Genomic DNA, 19,357 nt, shown 5'->3' on the forward strand with positions numbered 1-19,357 from the left:
GCCAAAATAGAGCCATTTTTATGAAGGTTTGCGACGCTGCACTGTAAAACAAATGCTGGGTTTCACACAATCGATTTGTGAACGGACAACATGAAGGAGTTAAACTAACTTGCTGTATTAGTTTTTACCAAGTGAAGTGGATTGAACATAAACCAATTTAGTTGGCCCACAAAAACTCAAGAATTGTGTTGTTTCAGCTCATTTCAAATAAGTATTTTGACCAAATGTCTTTTTTTTAGAGTGTGTATTAAACCCTGTTGCCAAAGTTTGCAAATATAATTGAAAACTTTTTTTTTCGATTTTGCAATTGTCTACCAATAATTATTCAATATTATATAATGAAAATTCTCACGTTTCCATCAGTTGTTTTTTTCTAATTCTTGGAAACATGGATAAATTATAAACATGACAATTCAGACAACAGATTTTAGTTATATATTATCTAATATAAGTTATTCATTTCACTTTTAAATTTACGAATTTTTCAACCCTGTTATAAAAATGTCCAAATATAAACACTTGACGCAAAATAAAATAAAATAAAATAAAGAATTCAATAATGATAAGTAACAGAGTTGAAAAAATGTGTTGAACTTAAACTCACTTAGTAATGACCAGATAGTTTGGGCTTGAAAAGATATTTACATAATGGAAAACATAATTAATTAATTTTATTTATTTATTTATTTATTTATTTATTTATTTATTTATTTATTATTTTGTATTTATTTATTTATTAATTAATTTATTATTTTTTTTATTTCAAGTAATATATATAGTAACGGTAGAAAAATTAACTTCACAATGCAGTCAACACTTTTTAGTTTTAACCCATTATTAATATGCATATTTTTTAATGGACGTTTGCTATTTTTTTTTAACCCTGTTACCAAAGTTTAAATATAGTTTTAAACATGTTTGCAATTTTGCAATTGTCCACCAATACATATTGAATTCATTTTTAAAAATTTAGATATATAAACATTAAATTGATTTATTCTGATGTTTCAGATTAAAGGAAAATATTTGTACAGTATTATAGTAAGTAACAAAAAAAACTAATAATGAAAAGTAACTTTTGTAAAGTTAGTTGTAAAGTTAGTTAGAATAATTTATTCATTCATTTTTTTTTTTGGCTTAATCCCTTTATTCATCAGGGGTCACCACAGCAGAGTTAACCATAACTTATCCAGCATCTTTTACACAACAGATGCACTTCCAGATGCAATCCAGTACTGGAAAACATCCAAACACTCTCATTCACACACATACACTACGGCCAATTTTATTTATTCAATTGACCTATAACACATGTCTTTGGACTGTGGGGGAAACTAAAGGAAACCCAATCAAACATGGGGAAAACATGCAAACTCCACAAAGAAATGCCAACTGGCCCAGCCAGGACTCGAATCAGCGACCTTTTGCTGTGAGGCAACAGTGCTAACCACTGAGCCACTGTGTCGCTTTAGTTAGAATAATCTCACGTTTTTTTAATAAATTAATCACTTGTTTTTCTTGCAATATCTTGGTAATACGGTTGAATAATGAACTTGACATTTTTAGCGAGGTTTTCTATGTTATTCAATCAAAGTTGCCAATATTTTGAAATACTTTAAAAAATTGTAATTATGCAGTTGTCCATGAACACATAATAAATACATTTAGATAAAAAAAAAACATTAGATTTGTCTATTGCAATGTTTTTTTTTATATTAAAGAACTTTAAAACAATAAGGTCAACATGTTTTAGTATTAGTCTATGTTATTAATAACAGCGTATGTAACAGTGTTTGATGTGTAACAAAGTGTATCTGTGTTGTGAACTTTGGTAATTACCAGCTGTATTAGGACCGAAGTCTGATTTAATTTTTGCACGCATTCATTTTTACAAACATTATGGAGGTGTTTTTTGTCCACATGTATAATTATTCAATACATTATTTTTGGTAACAGGGTTGAATAGTTCAGTAGTTGCCAAAAACAACTTAAAAAGTTATCGCCTGAACCACATTGCCATCGGAAATATTTAACACGTTTTTTGTTTTTTGTTTTTTTATAATAAGTTTAGAATTAGGGTTGAACAGTTCAGTAATTCAATATGATAAATAACACCAAAACATAAACACAAAATCAGGTAAGAGCCCAAGTTATATTGGCCAAACCACAACACCATCTGAAACATTAATAAGCATTAATAATATAATTAATCCATGTTTTTTTTTTAATTATCAACTGCAATGCATTAACCCTTATTCAACCTTTGTTTAACCTTCCTGTCGCGTTTGGATCAAATCTGACCGATTTACAACTTAAAACACTCTTAAACGTTTTGTTTTACATCTGACTGTCTCATGAAATCCTTCACACTATGCATTTGAACATATAAAAGTGATGATCACCTCTTTCACTGAATTTTGAATGTTTTAGTCAACCTTATTACACCTGTAGTGTTACCGGTCAAAAGTGACCGCCATAGGAAATGAATGGGTAACCAGACAATATTCATCCATCAGACAGAAAACATCCCCATTTACTTTACAACACCCCAACTCACTCACTCGCTATATGTAATTTGAGAGCAGTTATTTTATGTCTAATTCAACAAGGGAAGTTTATTTATGAACTAATTTCGAGAGGATCACATGCTTATGATTGATTGTGGCTGGTCCCGCACTGGCCAATTTATGATTCACCAATCAGACGATTCCTAAGCCACTATACATACCCTAAGTTCCATATAACAGCCATCTTTATTTTGAAGAATCCCCTCTTCCACCCCTACTCCTCCTCCCTTTTCCTAGATGGGTGGCACGGTTACCCAGTGGTTAGCACTGATGCCTCACAGCAAGAACGTCACCCTACAGCAGATGAGTTCTCAAAATCTACCTGAAATCAAACTCCCCTCTTGCCTTGCAAACGGGAGGGAGCCCCAGGCTCAAGGATCTTATAAGCTCAGGGCTCTCTCCTAGGAAAGCATGCCAAACAAGCTTTATAATCAATCATCAGCTGAGTGTGAACTCTTGAAATTCATGTTAAGCACTACTTTGAGACATTGTTTACAGCTAAAGAAAGTTGAAGAAAAATTTGCTATAAATTTTTATGTTAATTTAACAGCAGTGAAAACCACTGGTAATTTTTGACCGAGACCACTAAAGTAAGGGGAGGGAGGTTACACAACAGGAAGGTTAATCACAAATTAGTTTTTAAAAATACATTTAAATTTGTCATTGTCATTTTGGTACATTTTTTGATGTAGTATTGAGGGATAAAGTATAAAAATTAAGGTTTGCTGTAAATAAAGTACTTATTTAAAATGAGCTGAAACAACACAATTCTTGAGTTTCTTTTGGACAACTTAATTGTTTTTTTTTCTCAAACCACTTAAATTTGAAAATAAAACTAATACGTTAACTTAATTCCTTCATTTTATCTCAGCACAAACTGATTGTGTGGAACCCAGCATTTTTCACAGTGCCCTGCTTGTCCTACATCTCGATTTTGTCACAAAATATGGCAATTTGTCAAAAAATTATCAAAAATTTGGTGATCAATTAAATTATTATTTTTCATGAATAAGTATTGAAGAATATTATTAACAAAAAACACATTTACCTTCTGTTGGATGACAAATTTATTAGAAAATGTCCAAAGAGTATGGTGAATATACTTTTTCCACCCTTATCAACTAATAACTTGGCAGACAAACAAACAAGCCCGATGATATGAAAGTCGTGCAACTCCACAATCACAAACTGCAAAAAGCGAATGCAAACCGTTAATAACATGCCATATTTCTCTCCGACAGATTGATACATCACCCGAAAGAAAATATCCAGCCAACATTACACTGACAGAGAGACATTTCCCACACTAAGTATTCAGTCTATAGGCCATTAGTGTGTTGGCTTGGCAGTAATGGAGCCCTTAGGGAGCTGCACTTGTTGCAGTGCTTGATTTGTTTAGGGTAACCACATTTTGTCAACAGTTTATTGAATGTCTGCTCAATAAACTGAGTAACACACCGTCCCTTTGTAACAAACCCTACATCAAGTGTACATTTCGACAGGGACAGTAAATCGAATGTTGTGCACAAACCGACATTTGTGCTCCTTCGAGAACTTTTATGCTTTGAAACACAGTCAGGAAGTCTTTGTGAGGCATTTTTAAAGAGGTCGGATCACAAATTGGCCAAAATCTAGCAACATTAAGGTCATTTGTTACTTGTCTATTAGAGAAGGTGAAGTATAAAGGTGTCAGAGATCTATTTATGATCAACTTTTGAAGAATATACTTTAAACATGCTTTATGAAAAAAAAATAATAAAGAAATTTCTGTCTACTGAAAAACGGCAAACACACTAAAAGTATTAGGTACCAAATTTACTGCATTTTTGTTTAAGTGCTGATCCAACAGAGAGCAATTCCAGCTAAATATCAAACATGATCTCACGGCAATGCATACCTTTTTGATTTAGTGGCTAATTCGTATAAATTTGTATGATCTCATTAGAACAATTTAGTAGGATTTGCTCAACCCCCAAAGACAATTGGGTTTAAGGGCGTGGCTGGATGCTATGCCTCCTTTTTAAAAATCATACTTTTTCGTAGGACTGAACAAATTCGTATGAATTAACCAATAACAAAACATAAAATAGTTACGTTTCCTTGCGAGATCAGGCAGAAATATCAGAGCAATTCCATGCAATATTTTATCTTCTTTTTTACCAAATCAGCCAAAAATTTTCTAAGTTGTTTGTGGAAACTTGTATAAATACTCAAAAATGTCTGTCTATGTTTTCAAGTGACTTTATTTGATTTAAAAAGTTGCACAGTTGCCAATTTCGCATCAGTCACATGCATAGCGCATAGACGTCACATGCATAACAAAGCTATTTCCTCATAAATGCAAAACAATTCACTTAAATCAAATAAATCTTTTTGTTCTATAAAGAGACAACTCTTATCCTTTTATTTTATATCCTATTTATTTAAGTTTATGACGTTTAATTCACTGCATTTCTACAAAGCTTGATGTATACTGTAAACTCGCATATTTTTAGGTAACATATACCCAACACATTTTTTTTATTATTATTCTCTCAGTTAAAATATAAAACAGGTTTTCAGATTGGTATTTTTTGGATGCCTCATCTTGTGCTTTTGTAATTAATTATTTGTTTGTTTGTTTGTTTGTTTGTTTATTTATTTATTATAAATATAAACAGATGTTTTAATATACTGTTAACAAATAGATTCTCTGTAATGTAATGTAATGTGTATTTTTATAGCGCATTTATTGTGTATGGCCATACACCCAATCATGAACAATCATGAATTTTTAATTACCACAGAGAGTCAGGACCTCTGTTTAACGTCTCATCCGAAGGACGGCGCCCACTGACAGTGTAGTGTCCCTTTCACTTTTTACTAGGACATTAGGACTCACACAGACCACCGGTTGAGAGCCCCCTGCTGGCCTCACTAACACCACTTCCAACAGCAACCTAGTGTTCCCTAGTGGTCTCCCATCCAGGTACTGACCAGGCTCAGCCCTGCTTAGCTTCAGTGAGTAACCGGTCTTGGGCTGCAGGGTGATATGGCTGTGACGTGATTTTGAGTTTTTTTTTTTTTTTTTTGCGAATTGCACATCCATAACTCTGGAATTGCTGATTAGTTTTATAATTAATACTTGATCGTATCAGTCAATCATTCTCCATGAAAATGTTCATCAATTGATTGCAATCTATTATGTTTATTTGACTGACCAATTTTTGACTTGCTTTTGGTGCATCTGCAGAACTATTTCAGTTTTATACTGTGTACTTGATGTTAACCATTCAAATGTGCTTCTTTAAAGTAATGATAATTGATTTCTCTACTTAAAAAAAAACACTGCAAAAGTACTAAAACTGACCATGTTCTTCAGAATTTTCAACAGTGATATTTGTAATCTGAGAGAATGTTAGTTTTATACTTGATATTTGTTAAATAGTAAAGGTATAAAATCAAGGATTCATCCATTCATTCATTTTCTTTTCGGCTTCATTTATCTGGGGTCGCCACATGAACCGCCAACTTATCCAGCATATGTTTTTTGCAGTGGATGCCCTTCCAGCTGCAACCCATCACTGGAAAACACCCATACATTTTCATTCAGACACATACACTACGGACAATTTAGCCTACCCAATTCACCTACACCATGTCTTTAGACTGTGGGGGAAACCAGAGCACCTGGAGGAAACCAACGCAAGGGAGAACATGCAAACTCCACACAGGAATACCAACTAACCCAACCGAGGCTCAAACCAGTGACTTTTTTGCTGTGATTGTGTTACCCACTGCGCCACCGTGACGCCATAACTAAGGATATTGTACAAATATCAAAACTATATTTACACAAATATACCCTCTTCTGAATCACTAACTGGGTACATATTTTGCAAATATATGTTCATTTGTTAGAGAATGTATTACTATATTTGAAATTAAAGGCTAAGTTCACCCAAAAAAAGAAAAGTTTGTCATTGTTACACACCCTTCATGTGTTTGAAACCATTATTAGTTTATTTATGCAGTTGAACACAAAAGAAGATATTTCAAAAAATGCTGAGTACCTGTAACCATTGATTTCCATGTATACTATGAAAGTCAATAGTCACAGGGTTTTTTTTTATCTTTATTCAAACTATCTTCTATCTTCTGAACTAGTGTTCAGCAGAAAAAAAGAAGCTCATGATGGTTTGAAACCACTTGAGGGAAAGTCAATAGGAAGTATTTTTGGTGGGTGAACTATGCCTATATTTTCAACTATAAGGTACTCATATTTACCACCTTTGAAATAAATGCAGTTCAAAACATGGTCAGTGTTGGTATTCAAAATGTTTTCAGCAACTAGAGGATGTTGGCAGAAAGAAATATATTTATGATCATTTTTTTTATGATTCATTTTTTGAAGTGTTTCTGAAGGATATTTTCAAGTATTAAGTATAAAACTGACATTGACCTCAATTTGCTCTGTTACAATTCACATAGTGAAACATTTATAAAAATATGCTTAATCCTGGTACTTTATAGAGTGTGTGTTTGCCAGTTAAAGAACCCTATAGTCGTTAATGATTTTTCATTTTCACTAATGAGTACTGTTTGTTTCTCAAACAGGAAAAAAAATACATCTATTTTTCATTTACAAATCAAACCTCAAGTTATTTTGAAAAAAAAAAGGTATGAAAACTAGACTACAAAGTATTATTTAGAAAATGATTAAAGCTTTTATTAGTGTTTGATCACAAATTAGCTTAAAAAGACAATTTCACCAGTTTACAGAAACTAGCAGACGGAAATCATGATACTTCATTACTTTTTGAAGACTTTTTGAAGAGTTCTCAAAAGATAAAGTATAAAAATTAGACTTAGAGTATTTGACTCTTTTCAAAAGTGGGGTAATTTGCTACTGGTTGATTTTCATGGAGGGAATTTGAGTAGTTTCAATTGCAAATCTTATATCCATAGCTAAAAATAATTTGTGACTATAAAACCATTTTGAAGCGCTTCAGACTGAACCTGAGTTAATTAAATATCTATTTGAGGTAATTGTGTTTGATTGCCAGTTTGAAAAAAGTGTGATGTTATATTGAACTTAATTTGTCATTAACTTTGAAAAAAAAAAATCATAAATTCAGTAACCCTCGCATCTGAATCAGTCCAACACATATACAATACAATATTCTAATTAAAAAAAAAAAAAAAAAAAGATGATGCTGCATTTAAAAGCTAACCAATATTCCTTACAAAAAAAAAATAAATAAAAAAATAAGATTTTATAAACAATGACACTGCTTAAACCAGCTGATTATAACAATGAAAAAAAAAGATTTTAAGTTCCACTAACAACTGTATGTTATTTGTTAAAAATGTGGATTTGGGTGTCAAGTCTGATATCCTAAAGGAAAAACTGTACATTTTGTAATTTTCCTTATCTAACACAGACCTTAAATGTTTTACAAATGATAAAGTAAAATAAATCATATGCAGAAAATAATGTAGATTTCTAGAACCCCACAAATTGACCTTATTAGAACTTTACATCTCTGAAGAAAACAGTACCTCAATATTAATAAACCATCGAAGTTTGAAAGGTCAAACGTATTAATAATAGGTTAAAATAACTTTAACTATTGGTTAAACAATTTTCATCATACAACTTCACCAAAGCACTTAACTAACATGATTATTGATTAGTCAGTAAGCCAGGTGCTGCTTTTAAACACGTCAAGTTACACAAGATAGATAGATAGATAGATAGATAGATAGATAGATAGATAGATAGATAGATAGATAGATAGATAGATAGATAGATAGATAGATAGATAGATAGATAGATAGATAGATAGATAGATAGATAGATAGATAGATAGATAGATATTTCCCATCACGCGCAAAACTTTTATTGTATTCTTAGTTTGTGCTAACAATTTTTACAGAAACATGCTAAAACGCGCAAAAATAGTAAACAAAGCGTAGTTTGATTTTGTCTTACCTTCCTCAGCCCCGGCCACTGTCAGCGTTTTAGCCAGCAGAATTAATCCCGACATAGTAAGAAATACCAAAATAAAGTCGGACATCGTGGCTGGATGTAGTCCCGAACAGATCCGTTATCCGCGGGCGCTGATGGTGATGATGCCCAAGTTGAGTGTGAGCGAAGCCGGTCTCACGCCCCGCAGCGCTCCGCTCCGCAGCGCAACTCCTCCCGCAGGTGTGAGTGTGTGTGTGTGACTGTACGGACAACACGGACTACGTGCGCCTCCGTTTGAGGATAACGAGGTAGGATGGGGAGAGGGAGAGAGAGAGAGAGAGAGAGAGAGAGAGAGAGAGAGAGAGAGAGAGAGAGAGAGAGAGGTGGCTGCGATGAGAGAAACAGAAAGAAAAAAAAGAAGCCTATCGTTACACTGAATAATGAAAAAAGATTATGCATGCGATGAATACACTCACATAGGTAGATAGATAGATAGATAGATAGATAGATAGATAGATAGATAGATAGATAGATAGATAGATAGATAGATAGATAGATAGATAGATAGATAGATAGATAGATAGATAGATAGATAGATAGATAGATAGATAGATAGATAGATAGATAGATAGAAGTAAAGAAAGAATGATAGAAAAAAGAAATACACTCAGATGGATGGATGAACAGAAAGAGAAGAAAGCAGGAAACGGAACGGAACAAAAGAAATTGGACGGATGGACAGACAGATTGATATATGGGATAGATAGATAAACAGACAATGAATGGATGCATGGATGGATGGATGGATGGATAGATGGATGGATGGATGGAAGGCTACAGTACGTGTGGATAGATGGATTAATATATGGATGGATGGTTGGACTGATACAATATCGATGAACAGATGGATGGACGGATGGATTGATATACAGTGCAAGATGGATGGATGGCCACAGTATAGGGACATAGGGATGGATAAATGGATAAAATGGATAGATGGATAAAATACAGTATGTGGATGGATAGATGAATTAATATACAGTATGGATGGATGGTAGGATGGATGGTAGGATAGATGGTTGGATGGATGGATTTACAGACTGATGGATATAGTATATGGATAAATTGATGTATGAATGGATAGATATATTGATATACAGTATGAATGAATAGATATATAGATGGTTGGTTGAATGGACGGATGGATGGCTACAATATATGGATAATGGATGGATAGATATATGAATGGATAGTTTGATAAACAGTATGGATGGATGGATGGATGGATGAATGGATGGATTGATATATGGATGGATGGATGGATAGATGAGTTGATATATGGATGGATGGATGGATGGATGGATGGATTGATTGATTGATATATGGATGGGTGGATTGACATATTGACGGATGGATTGATTGATATATGGATGGGTGGATTGACATATGGACGGATGGATTGATTGATATATGGATGGATGGATTGATATGTGGATAGATGGATTGATATATGGATGGATAAATAGACTGATCTATGGGTGGATAGATATATGAATTGATATATGGATGGATAGATGGACTGATATATAGATGCGTGGATTGGTGGATTGATATATGGATGGATGTATGGATGGATTTATATATGTATGGGTGGATTGATATATGGATGGATGGATGGATTGATTGATATATGGATGGATGGATGGATGGATTGATATGGATGGATGGATGGATGGATTGACATATGGACGGATGTACTGATATATGAAAGGATGGATGGATAGATGGATGGAGGGATGGATGGATGGATTGGTATATGGACGGATGTATTGATACATGAATGGATGGATGGATGAATGGGCATATGTACGGATCTATTGATATATGGATGGACGGATGTATTGATATATGGATAGATGGGTAGATGGATGGATGGTGGGATGGATGTATGGATTGGTATATGGACGGATGTATTGATACATGGATGGATGGATGGATGGGCATATGTACGGATCTATTGATATATGGATGGACGGATGTATTGATATATGGATGGATGGGTAGATGGATGGATGGTGGGATGGATGGATGGATTGGTATATGGAAGGATGTATTGATACATGGATGGATGGATGGGCATATGTACTGATCTATTGATATATGGATGGATGGATGTATTGATATATGGATGGATGGGTAGATGGATGGATGGTGGGATGGATGGATGGATTGGTATATGGACGGATGTATTGATACATGGATAGATGGATGGATGAATGGGCATATGTACGGATCTATTGATATATGGATGGACGGATGTATTGATATATGGATGGATGGGTAGATGGATGGATGGTGGGATGGATGGATGGATTGGTATATGGACGGATGTATTGATACATGGATGGATAGATGGGCATATGTACAGATCTATTGATATATGGATGGACTGATGTATTGATATATGGATGGATGGGTAGATGGATGGATGGTGGGATGGATGGATGGATGGATTGGTATATGGACGGATGTATTGATACATGGATGGATGGATGGATGGATGGATGGATGGATGGATGGATGGGCATATGTACGGATCTATTGATATATGGATGGACGGATGTATTGATATATGGATGCATGGGTAGATGGATTGGTACATGGACGGATGTATTGATATGGATGGATAGATAGATGGATTGATATATAGATGGATGGATGGACTGATTGATGTCTGTAGACAGTAAGTGGATTGATATATGGAAGGATGGATAGATGGATTGGTATATGGATGGATGGATGTGTTGATACATGGATGGTGGATGGATGGATGGATGGATGGATGGATGGACGGATGGATGGATATATAGATGGATAGTTTAACCGAAAGTTCATGATGACAGAGGTCAATTGTGTGTATAGAAGGACTCAATTCTAAAATCATGACTTTGGACTGGACTGAAGGTACAGTAACAGCTGCTCCAATAAAAGCAGACCTGCTTCTCTCTGGCCATCTCTAGAGTCTCGAGTCCATCAAATTCAACTCAAAGCTCACAAAACAATTCTTGGGAAACAAGCACACTATAAAATACTACATCATAAAAGTCCTGTGCCAAGAAAACAAAGGCAGAAGATCGCCATGAGTCGCTGCCTGTTGCTTTATTTCCATCAGTAGGGACCAGAGGAAGGGAACGCTAATGTAATTCGATGAAATCTAATTCTATCAGTTTGATTCAGGAACATGTTTCTGGCAGCTCCTTAATCTGGCAGAGGTTTTCTGATGGAACAAGATGGAACAAAAAGTACAGACACTAAAGCTTGCAATTGTTTTTTTTTTTCTTCTTACTTTTGCACCATTATGCGCATATAAAAGCAACGGAGGCTAAGTCTTTTAAAGTGGATGAATTCATTACCACCGCTCACAAAAAAGGACGCCAGCAGACACACAATGATGCAATAAACTCACAATTTAATGCAGTTTTGCCATGTTTGTCCTCAAATCTAAGCAGGTGTCCTTGGCGTCGGAGAACGTGTAAAACATCCAGCACTCGCATGTCAGTGTACTTACGCTTGTGCGAAAACATCTGCAATTCATGAGATTTCAGATGTGGAAAGCGTTTTCTGTTTCAAAACGTTTGGCATGAGGCTAATTCAAAAAGAGATCTTTTTACAAATAGGCGGTCGTGTCTGTGCAAAACACTTTCGCTGGGATATTTTGGAGTCAGTTCGGCGATGTTTCCAGGTTTTCGCATTATGCTCTGAGGTCCTTTTATTTGATTTTTTCCAAGTCTGGGAATCTTTGCACAGCATAATGGGTTCATTCAGACAATGTGCAAAGCTGCTAAACATATGCAGAAGAACAGGCAAAAGAACACTAACACTTACAATTGCATTCATACTTGCTAAAATGTGGGCGGAGCTGGAGGTATGCATATGAATATGTAATTTTGTGTCATTATTTTAAATGTTTTGCTAACTTCCTGTCTTCTCATATTAGCAGAAATGAAATCGATCTCAGGCAACATGCATAATATAAATTTAAGGTCAAAGTTAATTTCTATCGTCAACATAAAATCATAACAAGCTTTTTAGATATAGATATTTTATCTCGTTTTGAAAGGCTGTACATACAATTTTTTAAAACTTGAGAAGATTTTTTTCAAAATACTTTATCAATATATAATAACTTTGAACTTTTCTTTGAAACGATTTTATCTTTTTAAAATAAAAAATAAATAAATAAATATTAATAATTAATAATAATTAATAATAATTAATAAATAACAATTAACAATTAATTGTAGTTAAAAATACTTCAATTACTCTCATTAATAGTATGAACAATCATTACAACAACAAAAACAATGTTCATTTTATTAATAATCATATTAATAATAATAATAATAATAATAATAATTATTATTATTATTCCCAGTATTATTATTATTATTATTATTATTATTATTATTATTATTATTATTAATAATAATAATAATAATAATAATAATAATAATAATAATAATAATTTATTTTAATAACCCTCCCCATAATAAAATATTTAAATAGATGAAATAAAATTGATAACATAAATAATAATAAAAAAGAAATACAACACATTTCACAAAAACGACAACAACCAATAATAATAATAATAATAATAATAATAATAATAATAATAATAATAATAATAATAATAATAATAATAATAATAATAATAATAATAAGAAGAAGAAGAAGAAGAAGAAGAAGAAGAAGAAAAGGAATTTATTATAATAACCCTCCTCAAAATAAAATATTTAAATGGATAAAATAATTATAATAACAGTAATAATTATAACAAATAAAAAAAAAATACAACACATTTTACAACAATGACAACAACTAATAATAATAATAATAATAATAACAAAAACAACAATAATAATATTATTATTATTATTATTATTATTATTATTATTATACTAACCCTCCCCCAAAATAAAACTTTTAAATGGATAAAATAATACATTTGTAACAAATAAAATGAAAAACAAAAATAAAAAAAACACATTTCATAACAACTAATATTATTAATAATAATAATAATAATAGTAATAATGATAATAATAATAATAATAATAATAATAATTATTATTATTATTATTATTATTATTATTATTAGTAGTAGTAGTAGTAGTAGCAGTAGTAGTAGTATAATTATATTATTATAATAAATAAAAAAATAAAAAATAATTAAATAAACAAATAATACAACATATTTTACAACAACATCTAATAATAATTAATAATAATAATAATAATAATAATAATAGTAATAATAATAATAATAATAATAATAATAATAATAATAATAATAATAATATTAATAATAATAATCCTTTATAAAACTATACTAAATATATAAACAATCCAATATCATCTTTTTATTTTTTTTTTAGGGAGAAATCGTGTCCTTATCTGCCAGGCAACTGTCAAAGCTGTATATTTCTTTTGTACAAAGTCAGTTCCAGACACTTTCATTCAGTGGATACAAATAATGCTGCCCTGGGTTTTAAAGAGCAGATCACCGAGCAAGGAAGCCATATATAGATGAGTGCGAGTAACTGCACCCTTCACAATCTATGTGTCTCAGTACAGGAGAGAAGAACAGAGTGTCTTTATTACCTGGTTATCATAAATAAAAACCCATACACAAGTCTGGGAGCGAGTGATAGACAGTGTAAGCGCATAAAACACATCCATCCCAGTGCGAGGGTGTTTTACTGCCATCTACAGAACGTCAATCAAACTGCTTACACAAAGGCAGAGAGGTTATGAAAGATATTACCTTCCATAGTGTGTGTGTAATACAGCTGTTTGTGAAGGTAAAAGGTCTGGAAAGCTTGAAGAATAGGATTAACCGATTCTGAACTCCCTCAAATAAGTCAGCAGTTATTCTAAGCTGCATCTCAAATGGCACACTATACACTATGCACTCATGCACTTACACACTCAACAGCATATATGTATGTAGTGTCTTCCCAAATAGAGCACGAATGTTTTTTTACTAAGCGGAAATTCAAACCGTTTCCCTGATGACGTTTGTCGGTTGCCAAATCAGTGAAATAAACAACCAAACTATCAAATAATACCTGGCATGAGTACAACCGCATTCACCATCGAGAGGTACTATAATCACTCTCGTAGGAGAATTTTGCTTTTACACTACAAAATATATAGTTATCCAACATGTGCACCCGAAAGCTCCGCCCCTCCGCTATGTAAGCAAACCTTTGGGATGCACTTCTAGTCTGAGTTTCTTGCCATACATGTTTTTTTTGTGACAGCTTTGCATAACTCCAGTCTATGCTCTTCACTAAAACCTCCAATCAACAAACATTAATGTCAGCGGAAACCAGAAGCTGCTGAGACTTTTTTTTCTTCTTCAGTATGCTTTTGTACTTCCAACTGAAACGTAGGCTGTGTCCAAAACCGCCCTCTACTCAGTAGGTAATGCATTTGAATTTAAATAGACTAGCTACTTGGCCGTTAGAAAAGTATGTTATATTTAGTATAAATGTGAGTAGCGTAAATGAAACTCGAGCTGCGTCTGAAACGGCATACTTCCATACTATATAGTACGCTAAAATCAGTATGCGAGCTGAGTAGTATGTCCGAATTCATTGAAGTCGAAAATCAATATGCAAGAAGTACCTGGATGCTGCATGTCAACTTTTACATTCAGCGAAACTCATCAACATCAGTTTAATAGCGATGGACCAATCAGAACTCGGAGGTGGGATAAGCATTACAAGCTTACAACCTAAAATACTGATTCATCTGACCACAATACACATCCATCCCAGATGCCTACGAGCCCAGAGAAGTTGACAGCGCTTCTGGACACTGTTAACATAGGGCTTCATTTTGAAACAGTACAGTTTTAACTGGCATTTGTGGATAAAACTATGTATTGTGGTACTTGACTAAGGTTTGCCAAAGTATTTCTGAGCTTATGTGGTGATATCGCTTATAGATGAATGACGATTCTTGATGCATTGCTGTCTGAGGGATCAGAGATCACAGTAGTTCAGCTTTAGGCTTGCACCTGTGTCCTTTTTTTTAGATTCTTTGATCTCTATCCAAATATTTTCCTACATTTCTTTTTTTTTTAAAAACATTTCAATAATTTGCTTACGTATTTGTAGGCAAACTGGCAATCCTTGGCCCATCATTGCTCCCAAAGGACTAGACCAGGGGTGTCAAACTCAATTCCTGGAGGGTCGAAGCCCTGCACAGTTTAGTTCCCACCCTGCTCCAACCAAGTGGTGCTCACTGCAGAGCCATTTGGGCAGAGCTGAGCTCCAGTGAGGGGGAGCATGAGCTCTCGCTCCTCCTTTCTTGCACTTCTTCTACGAGTGATGTCACTGGGGGTAGGGTTAGGGGTGGGGTTGGTGTACGCATTAAAACAGCTTATAGGAGGAGGAGCGAGAGCTCTTGCTCCCCCTCGCTGGAGCTCAGCTCTGCTCAAATGGCTCTGAAGTGAGCATCGTCTCGCTCCAACACACTTACCTGTAGGTTTCAAACAAGCCTGAAGGACTCAATTAGTTTGATCAGGTGTGTTTAATTAGGGTTGGAACTAAACTGTGCAGAGCTGCGGCCCTTTTGGAACTGTGTTTGACACCTGTGTACTAGACCTTTCTTGGATGCTGCTTACCAAATCATAATTACAATCACCTGTTAACATCACCTGCTTCAAAATCACATCGTTATTTAACCAATTTACCTGATTACTAGCCCTAAACTGCTCCTGTCCCAATGTTTTTTTGGAATGTTTTGCAAAAAACCAAAATTGGAATACATGTTTATTTTGAAGAAGAAAAAACAATACAAATCATGACGAACACAATAAATAGTTTTGTATTGTCTGCAATGAAAAAAAACTAAAAGTAAATTTAGAAAGCACTACTTCTTTTTTTAATTAGTTTTCCATACTGTCCCAACTTCTTCTGATTTGGGGTTGCAACAAAACCTTTACTGAAATGAACTAAAACAAAGCAAAAAATTTTAAATAGCATTGAAAAAAGTTTTTTTTTTTTTTTTGAAAATTCAAGGGATTTAGGCCAGATGAGCCAAAATGATTCACCTAGCAGTGAATATTATTTTAGAAAATTAGAGATGTTTGACCCTGGGATCTACTGCAGGAGACAAAAATCAGAACTTTTAAAAGAGCATAACTGGAGCAATTTTCGATGCTCAGGATTGGTGGAAATCTTCCTGGCTGGCGTCGGCCTATTAAAACCCAGAATGACGCTTTAGGATGTCACTCAGCTGCATTTGGCATGGCATTCTGTCCATGTTGAGCCGTATGAAAACCCCACCGCACATCTTCCTCAGCTCATCCAGACACAGACCCCTGCTTTCCCAACTTCCTAATTGGCCACAGCTCTCGAATGGCCTGTGACTCCGCAAGCCCCAGAATTTCAATCAAGCTGCACAAAAAGAGGCTTGTGTTTCTGAGAGTCCATCCCCGCCGGTCAGTTCAGCACTGTGTTTGTCTGTCTGTCTCTCTCCTACTGTCTTCCTCACATTGATCGACAGGTACTGAGGTCATAAAGTCATCTTTTGCCGCTGGCTTGGGGGTAAAATCTCAGCCTGGGTGGGTAAATAATTCAGTCGGGATGGAGGTTAGTGAATGCCTGGAACTAGATGGATTCATTATGTCGGCTGAATTTCATATGATAAACTATTATTAATGTCATGAACCTATAATGTGTTATTTAAAATTATTTTTAATACTGTTATTAATAATAATAGTAACATTTCTTAATATTATTTTGTTATTATTATTACTTTTTCTTCTTCTTCTTCTTCTTCTTGTTATTATTATTCTTATTTTTATTATTATTATTATTATTATTATTATTATTATTATTATTACACATGATCAAATATTATTTATATAATTACCCAATGTGTTATTAATTATAACTATTATTAGTAGTAGGAGTAACATTTATTAAATTATTATTAATATTATTACTTTCATTATTATTACATATAAAATATTATTTGTTTCATTACCCAATAATGTGTTTTTTTATATAATAATAATAATTATTATTATTATTATTATTATTATTATTATTATTATTATTATTATAAACACATGTATATGCACTAAAATAGTTTAATAATACTTTAATAATGCGATAATAAATACAAGAAACATGTTTAAATGTAAAAATTTATAATGAAATAATATAGAAAAAATATAAAATATAATGTATTCTAATCTATACAAATCCTTACAATCTACACACTTTTAATTAGAATAAAAATATATTTTGAACATAGTAAAATAATTTAAAAAGTGTAAATATGTCATTTTTGGCATTATAAAACATTCATTATCCTTACTGTTTTAGATTACAGTATTAGTATGGTTAACAAAAACTAAAATTGTAAAATACATATAATCTAGTGTAATCTATATACTTCCTTGTATTAATTACTGATGATGATCAAAATTATGACATAATAAGAATTATTATTATTATTACTGATGATTATTATTATTAGTGGTAGTATTATATATATATATATATATATATATATATATATATATATATTTGTTTATCCTGCAGAACTAATTCAGATGATCCAATGCCAAATGATTTTTCTTTTTAAAAAACATTTCAATTTGCTGTGAAATGCTGCTCCCTATAGGAAATCACAAGCACCACCACTCACCAATTGTTGTATTATTGCTATTATTCATTATTTTTAAATATGCGTTATATATGCTGAATATGAAACATAATATACAAAACATACTATCAAAATAACATGAACTATGGATTACGATAAAATATTAATTCATTTTGAATGTAATCATTCATTGATTGATCAACTCAATTTCTTCAAATGCATTCTGAACACACCATTATTCTTTTTTTTGGGGTTGAGTTTGGGATCTGTTTTTAGTATTGTTGCCGAAGCACGATTGTTCAGTTTTCACTGTCTTGCACTTGATTGTTGCCTGCAGACACAAATTACCACTCCTGTACAGCACACAGCAAAAAAACACACTCATGAAACCAATTTACACTCCATTTTGCTGACTGAAACAAAGTGTTTGCCAGGAGAAAGTTCCAGACACTTCCAGGCAGCTGTAACATCATGAAAAACAGCAAAGGGCAATGTTTGTGTGGTGTTTGCATTGGGAACACAATGAGCGCAATGTTAAAAGCACTGAAATAAAGCTTGTTTAGTTGCCAGGGAAAGGTCTAAAGATTGATCATAAATATCTTCACCTTGATAAAGCGATGTTTGTTCTAATCTCTTTCTGGTATTTCTATCAGCTGAAGTTAGTTTAATGAGTTTGATTTATATTTAAATGTGAATAAATAAACTATATATAGTGAGGAAAAATAATTATTCAACACGTCACTATTTTACTCTGAAAACCTATTTCTATAGGTGCTGTTGACTTGAAATTTTCACCAGATGTTGATAACAACCAAAGAAATACATATATAAAAAGAAAACAAATGTAATTACAAATTAAGTTAAGTGTAATAAAATGAAATGACACAGGAAAAAAAGGTATTGATCACACGAAGAAAGGGAGGAGTAAAAAGGCAGTGAAAGCCCAGACAGCAGCCTAAATCTCTCAGAAGTTCTTCAGCAACCCTTGGCCCTTTGTCATTGTAAATGAATATTAGCTGCTTCAGTCCAACTCTACATCACCAGGATGATGAAGATGAAACCAGGGTGGACATTTCAGCAAGACAATAATCCAAAGCACAGTCAAGGGAACTCTCTAATGCTTTCAGAGAAAGAAAATTAAGCTGCAGAA

General features: G+C 33.1%; 1 protein-coding gene across 3 annotated transcripts in view; it reads right to left on the reverse strand.

Annotated features, from left to right (window-relative positions):
- lrp1ba (low density lipoprotein receptor-related protein 1Ba) overlaps nucleotides 1-8,797 on the reverse strand; it is a 470,228-nt gene extending 461,431 nt beyond the window's left edge. For all 3 annotated transcript variants that reach the window (XR_012397830.1, XM_017353408.4, XM_021469578.3), the window contains exon 1: nucleotides 8,542-8,797. Coding sequence is in view for 2 of the 3 variants with exons in the window: in XM_017353408.4 (XP_017208897.1) it covers nucleotides 8,542-8,626 (85 nt within the window). In the remaining variant the exon portion in view is untranslated. The remainder of the gene's footprint in view (nucleotides 1-8,541) is intronic.
- Nucleotides 8,798-19,357: the final 10,560 nt, after the last annotated feature.

This window comes from Danio rerio, chromosome 22, assembly GCF_049306965.1.
Source record: "Danio rerio strain Tuebingen ecotype United States chromosome 22, GRCz12tu, whole genome shotgun sequence".
In the NCBI taxonomy this organism is placed as follows: domain Eukaryota; kingdom Metazoa; phylum Chordata; class Actinopteri; order Cypriniformes; family Danionidae; genus Danio; species Danio rerio.